The following is a 5,945-nucleotide window of genomic DNA, read 5'->3' as shown; positions in this document are numbered from 1 at the left end:
AACTGTCGACAGGGAAAGAACCAAATGATGTTTGTCTTTCAATTAGCTGTAACAAAGGTGGAAGCCCATTTCACTGCGACATGTATATGAACTGTTGTACAATCAGATGTTGCATCATTTGTTTTATATATGATATGGTATGATCAGTTTGAGGATGTACAATTCGTTGGTGGAGAGGTGTTTCAACGACTGTGTGGACAACTTCACACGGAAAACGCTGCAGAAACAGGAGGAGACGTGCGTGATGAGGTGTGCCGAGAAGTTCCTCAAGCACACCATGCGCGTCGGCATGCGGTTTGCCGAGCTCAACCAAAACCAAGCTACCCAGGACTGATTCTCCCCTGTTCGGTTCGGTTCGGTTTTATATCTCTAAACCGGTCGGTTATTGGTTTATAGGTAACTCTATTGTCATAATCATGGTGAAAATCTTTTGTTCAGGGGAGTAATGAATAAGCTCATTCATTGAACCGGTTTCATAACTTTTTTGTTCGAGGGGCATTTTTGGTTCTGCCGAATGTTACTTGTACCGAGAAAGAGATTATTATATCATTATCAATACAAAGTTATCATGATTAAAAAAAAAATACCCAATTCATGATCCAGAATTGTATAACTCCTTATGTGGAAAAAAAAATCAAGCGAGCTCACTGTATTTGATTTGGACCGTGTTCGGGTAGAAAAATCTAAAGATTAATAGAAAATGGGCAAAAATAGATTTCCGGTTTTGTTTAACCAAAAATCGTAGATTCCCGGTTTAGATTATTAAAATGACAGATTCGGGTTAATTAATTTGCAACTTTAGTCCTTGATATTTGAGAAAATTATAGATCGAACCAGTGTCTCTTTCTAGTTTCCAGTTTTCAGTCTTTCTTCTTTTTCTCTCTTGCCCGAAGCTTCATTTCTGAATTTGGAAGACGTTCGATCGAGTTCACTCGGTATCGTGTCCAAAGATATTCGAATTAGGGTGTCACAGAAGGAGAAGATTCGGAGAGATTGAGGATGGGGAGTCCGAAGAAGAACGAGAGCAAGGGGTTTTTCTCCACCATGACTTCCGGCTTCTCCATGTTCGGCAGTGCCATGTCGAGATCCGTCAACGGGTCAGTTTCTTGAGATCTCGTGTTTCTAATTTCGTATGATTTACGAACCTTTTCTGCCATAAGCCCTCTAGGTAAAGCTTTTGTCTTAGGTTGTTCCGATTGTTACTCGATGCTCGATTAATCGGATGATGATATGCGAGTTTTTTTATGCTACGTTGTGTTTCGGAAGTTGAACCTTGTCGTTTGTCTGTAGAATTTGGATTCGAAGGGCATTTTAGTTGCATATAGAATCAAAATTCCGTGATCAATCGATAGTATTAATGTCAAATACAAGTTCTGCTGTAAGCTTTGCTCGTTGGACAATCCATGTGCAGTAACGAATGATTAGAATCCACCCATAGACTCTTCCTGGGAAGTGACTTATTGTGTTGTCTGCTATTGTTTTCTGGCAAGTTGCTGAGTAGAATTGTGTTGATCTTGTTTTAGCCGGGCTAGTTTATGTTGCCGTTTGCTTTCCAATGCTTCTGAAGACTGCAGAATTGAATCTGGTTAGAATTGTATAAGTGTGCCGTTTAATTATTTATACTTTTACGACCCTTTTCTCGCGCGTTCAAATGCATGGATTTTGGATAATGGTGTTGAATACTGCAACTATTTCTTGCAGACTGCTTGGTTATGAAGGTGTTGAAGTCATAAATCCAGAGGGCGGCCAGGAAGATGCTGAAGAGGAGGCCCAGAGAGGAAGGTGGAGGCAGGAGGTATTTATCTTTGAAATTCCATTTTCGCTGTTTACAGGTTACTGTTTTGCCTGATTTTATCTGCTTTTGTCTGATTAGAACTCTCTACCGTACCCACATGTTTTGTTCTTAACAGGACAGAGATAGTTACTGGAAGATGATGCAGAAGTACATAGGTTCAGATGTCACGTCCATGGTGACTCTTCCTGTTATTATATTTGAGCCTATGACCATGCTCCAGAAGATGCCAGAGGTTTGTGCTACTTCTTTGTGGTCTAACTTCTATACTTTTTTTTTGATAATCCGGAAGTTCACCGAGCCTTTGGCCCGACTACATCTCCCAGAGGACCGGAGAAGCCTATGTGAATGTCCCTCCCCACGCTTGGGTTTGAACCCAGGATGAGAGCATGCATTGCATGTTCTCTCACCACTAGACCACCCAAGCTTGGGTCTAACTTCTATACTTTCTTGCACGGGATAACATTTTCAAATGTTTCTTTTCAGCTAATGGAGTATTCCTACTTGTTGGACCAAGCAGATGAGTGCGAGGATCCATACCTGCGTCTAGTATACGCCTGTAAGTATATGCTAACAGATTTCTATCGACTTCCTGACTTGTTGAAGCGTGAGAGCCATTTTCTTGGTGTTGAATGCGATTTATTATTCTTCAGCGTCATGGGCTATATCTGTTTACTATGCCTACCAACGAACTTGGAAGCCCTTCAACCCTATTCTTGGGGAGACTTATGAGATGGTCAACCATGGCGGTATCTCATTTATTTCTGAGCAGGTCCAGCTTTGAGTTTTTCAGTTTTCTAACAACTGTACTGGTCTTTGGGAAATGACTAGCTTACTATGATTTTCTTTTGCTTCGTTTCAGGTTAGCCATCATCCCCCGATGAGTGCTGGTCATGCTGAAAACGAGCACTTTACCTACGATTGCACGTCAAAGTTAAAAACTAAATTTTTGGGGAACTCTGTCGATGTTTATCCCGTTGGGAGGTGATTATACTTAAATACGTCCAACTTTATAATTGAAATATATATCTTGCTTTTCTGCAGTTCCTTTTGACCATTCTCTATTGAGTATGATCTTTTTCGTTGTTTATCAACTTTCCCGCTAAGATATCTATTTGAGATGAAAATGAAGTACCGAAACCAATCTTCTTTCTATTTTTTCCCTATTAACGCCACAACATTTTTTACGTAATTGTTTTTTTTTGTTAGTAACCAGTCTCTTGGCTTGCAGAACGCGTGTTACACTCAAAAGAGATGGTGTGGTTCTGGATTTGGTTCCACCTCTCACCAAAGTTCACAATCTAATATTTGGGCGGACCTGGGTTGACTCACCCGGCGAGATGATCATGACAAATCTAACAACTGGCGACAAAGTTGTCTTGTACTTCCAGCCATGTGGTTGGTTCGGGTATTTAACATATTTCCTTCAGCTTACTACCCCTTGAACTCTTTGTCTTCACTCCTACTTCCCGAACGTCTTCTTCTCCTAACCAATGTTGCTTCTCTCCGATTTCAGTGCTGGACGCTATGAAGTGGACGGATATGTTTACAATGCAGATGAGGAACCTAAAATACTGATGACCGGGAAATGGAACGAGAAAATGAGCTACCAACCTTGTGATATGGAAGGGGAACCACTTCCAGGAACCGAGCTGAAAGAGGTGTTTGTTCTTTTCCACTCTTTTACACTTTCGGGTGATTTTCTTGACGGTATTTTGCAATGTGGGATCGATCTGGTGACGAAATTTGCAAATCAGTGCATAATTTTATGTTTTTACTCTAATGGGTTCTTTCAGGTGTGGCATGTTGCTGATGTTCCGAAAAACGACAAGTATCAATATACCCATTTCGCCCACAAGATAAACAGCTTCGACACCACTCCTAAGAAACTCTTGCCATCGGATTCACGTCTCCGTCCTGATCGGTATGCCCTTGAGCAGGGTGACCTTTCTAAAGCTGGTGCCGAGAAGCACAGGTACCTCATTATCTTCTTCTGTATAGTCGGTACCATGTTGTACGTGAATCAGCCACTGAAAACCCTATCGTCGTTTTTTTCCCCCTCTCAGTCTGGAGGAGAAACAGAGGGCGGAGAAGAGGTCCCGAGAAGCAAAGGGGCATGGGTTCACCCCGAGATGGTTCGATCTGACAGACGAGACAACATCTACACCATGGGGGGATCTCGAGATATATCGATTCAATGGTAAGTATATGGAACACCGAGCCATTTCAGACACGTCGAGCGGTGAGGTCGATGCCAAACCTGTCGAGTTTAATCCATGGCAGTACGGTTAAATGTACAAGCAAGGGTTTAATGGAGGTTGAGCAATGAGTTCCATTGAGTTTCTCCCTCTGTGGGTCTGAACTGATTACTTGTAGTTTCAACATGAAGCGTGCGATATCATCATCATCATCATCATCATCATCATCATCATCATCATCATTATTATTATTTTATTTCACATCTTCACCTATGGTACTGATTTCGGGGAAGAAATTACAATTTTTATTTTTTTCGGAATTTAGGTCCGAATCAACATTGTTTTTAAGTTTGACAATGTCAAGAATTACGATCCTCTAAATATTACAACGGATCACTATATAGTATGTTGATATATGCATAGTAAATAAAAACGTTATTCACGTGGCGCAATTAGGTTCTATGATACACGTTATGCAACTATACGAGTTTTACGTGGGCAGGCTTTATCTGACAAATATTCAATCTTTGTTACGTAATCCATTGTAAATAAAGCTCGGTTCCATATCTATGAGTAGAGTTTATGACATATAAAAACAGATTTTCATGTGAAAACTATTTTTTACACCCATCACGGTTTAAAACTATAATCTTTTATTTTTTTTTAATAATATTTGTCTAAAAAAAGAAAATAAATAAATCATGTTCGTTAAATGGATAAATGAAAATTTAATCTTATCCTTTCCCCAAAAAAAAACAAAAGAAGAATGGGTGGATTAGAAGGTGGGTGGTTTTGGATTTCTGCTATGCAAGCATCACTTATTTTAAAAAAATAAAAGAAAATACTAGAATATTCGTAGTTTTGTAATAAAATACTATTTTGGCAATATGTGTATCAAAAGTATATATATATATATTGTGTACTGTATACATATATCAGTTCACTTATAACGTTATATGTAGGACTAATTAAACACGTAACGCATGATCATTGAAGTGCGCCAATTACGCACGGCACAATGTGCATATAAATTATAATAATGTATAGACGAATTTTAAAATTTATACTTTTATTAGCTATGAAAAAAAAACAAACAATTATTGTAGTTATTTTTGTATACCAAAACCGGGATTACTTCACCGATTATATCATCATGATGTGGGCCCAAGTTCTGTCTGTGGGCCCGACCACCGCCGTTACGTTTCCTGCCGCCCGAAGACATTATTTTCGACGAAGGTTCTTCGCACGCCGTCAAAGTTCAACGGTATGTTTTTTCTTACATTGGAAGATGAACAGACGGCAGCCAATAAGGACACCGTTCTCATCCACTTAGGAGCGAGAGATTTTGAGTCACGAAAATACCCTCGCGTGTGGATGTGAAATTTGGTTTATATATAATTAATTTATTGATTAAAAATTAATTAATCACTATATTTATATTAACGTGATCGAAAAATACCAATGTAACGCATGCAAACTCATTAGATTGCACCTCTCAATTATTTTTTGAAACACTAGGAGAGAACCGTGCGATGCACGGTTTATTCTTTTTTTTTTAATAATTTTAAATGTATAACTTTTTAGTATTTGATTTAATGAAAGAATTTAAATATTATTGCATTATTGTTATATAATAGAAATCTTAGTTGAATAAATTTGTAAATATAATTTCATATATTTTTCGCAATCAAATGCATACTTAATCAATATAATCGTAATATATGTATCTGAATAAATAAAATATTATTTGTTTTCAAATTTTGCAATGTTATAAAACAAAAGGTAGATATTATATTAAACATAGTGTAACAAATAAGTATTAAATATTAATTAAAATATTTTCCGTTTTAGATGTATCATATGCTATCGTTTTTATTTTCGCATTTGAAAATAATAATTGATGAATTTGTTTAGTATGAAGAAAAAAATATATTTTCTTTTAATTTTTATTTTTA

At 37.7% G+C, this 5,945-nt stretch overlaps 2 protein-coding genes across 2 annotated transcripts in view; both read left to right on the top strand.

Moving 5' to 3' along the window:
* The window catches only part of LOC104799442 (mitochondrial import inner membrane translocase subunit TIM9-like), a 1,704-nt gene extending 1,189 nt beyond the window's left edge, over positions 1 to 515 (top strand). The window contains exon 2 of the mRNA XM_010521974.2: positions 148 to 515. Within this exon, the coding sequence (XP_010520276.1) occupies positions 148 to 334 (187 nt within the window). The 3' untranslated portion in view covers positions 335 to 515. The remainder of the gene's footprint in view (positions 1 to 147) is intronic.
* A 344-nt stretch (positions 516 to 859) lies between these two features.
* LOC104799441 (oxysterol-binding protein-related protein 3C-like) lies at positions 860 to 4,389 on the top strand. Its single transcript, XM_010521973.2, has 10 exons — positions 860 to 1,097; positions 1,702 to 1,795; positions 1,911 to 2,027; positions 2,279 to 2,351; positions 2,446 to 2,564; positions 2,655 to 2,776; positions 3,024 to 3,200; positions 3,309 to 3,453; positions 3,589 to 3,767; positions 3,859 to 4,389. Exons 1-10 carry the CDS (start codon positions 1,000 to 1,002, stop codon positions 4,082 to 4,084), a joined length of 1,350 nt encoding a protein of 449 aa, XP_010520275.1. The 5' UTR covers positions 860 to 999; the 3' UTR covers positions 4,085 to 4,389.
* The last annotated feature ends 1,556 nt before the right edge of the window (positions 4,390 to 5,945 follow it).

The sequence above is a fragment of the Tarenaya hassleriana genome, unplaced genomic scaffold (genome assembly GCF_000463585.1).
Source record: "Tarenaya hassleriana unplaced genomic scaffold, ASM46358v1 Cleome6, whole genome shotgun sequence".
NCBI lineage: Eukaryota > Viridiplantae > Streptophyta > Magnoliopsida > Brassicales > Cleomaceae > Tarenaya > Tarenaya hassleriana.
The sequence above is the reverse complement of the archived record's forward strand: the minus strand, read 5'-3'. Positions and strand labels throughout refer to the sequence as shown.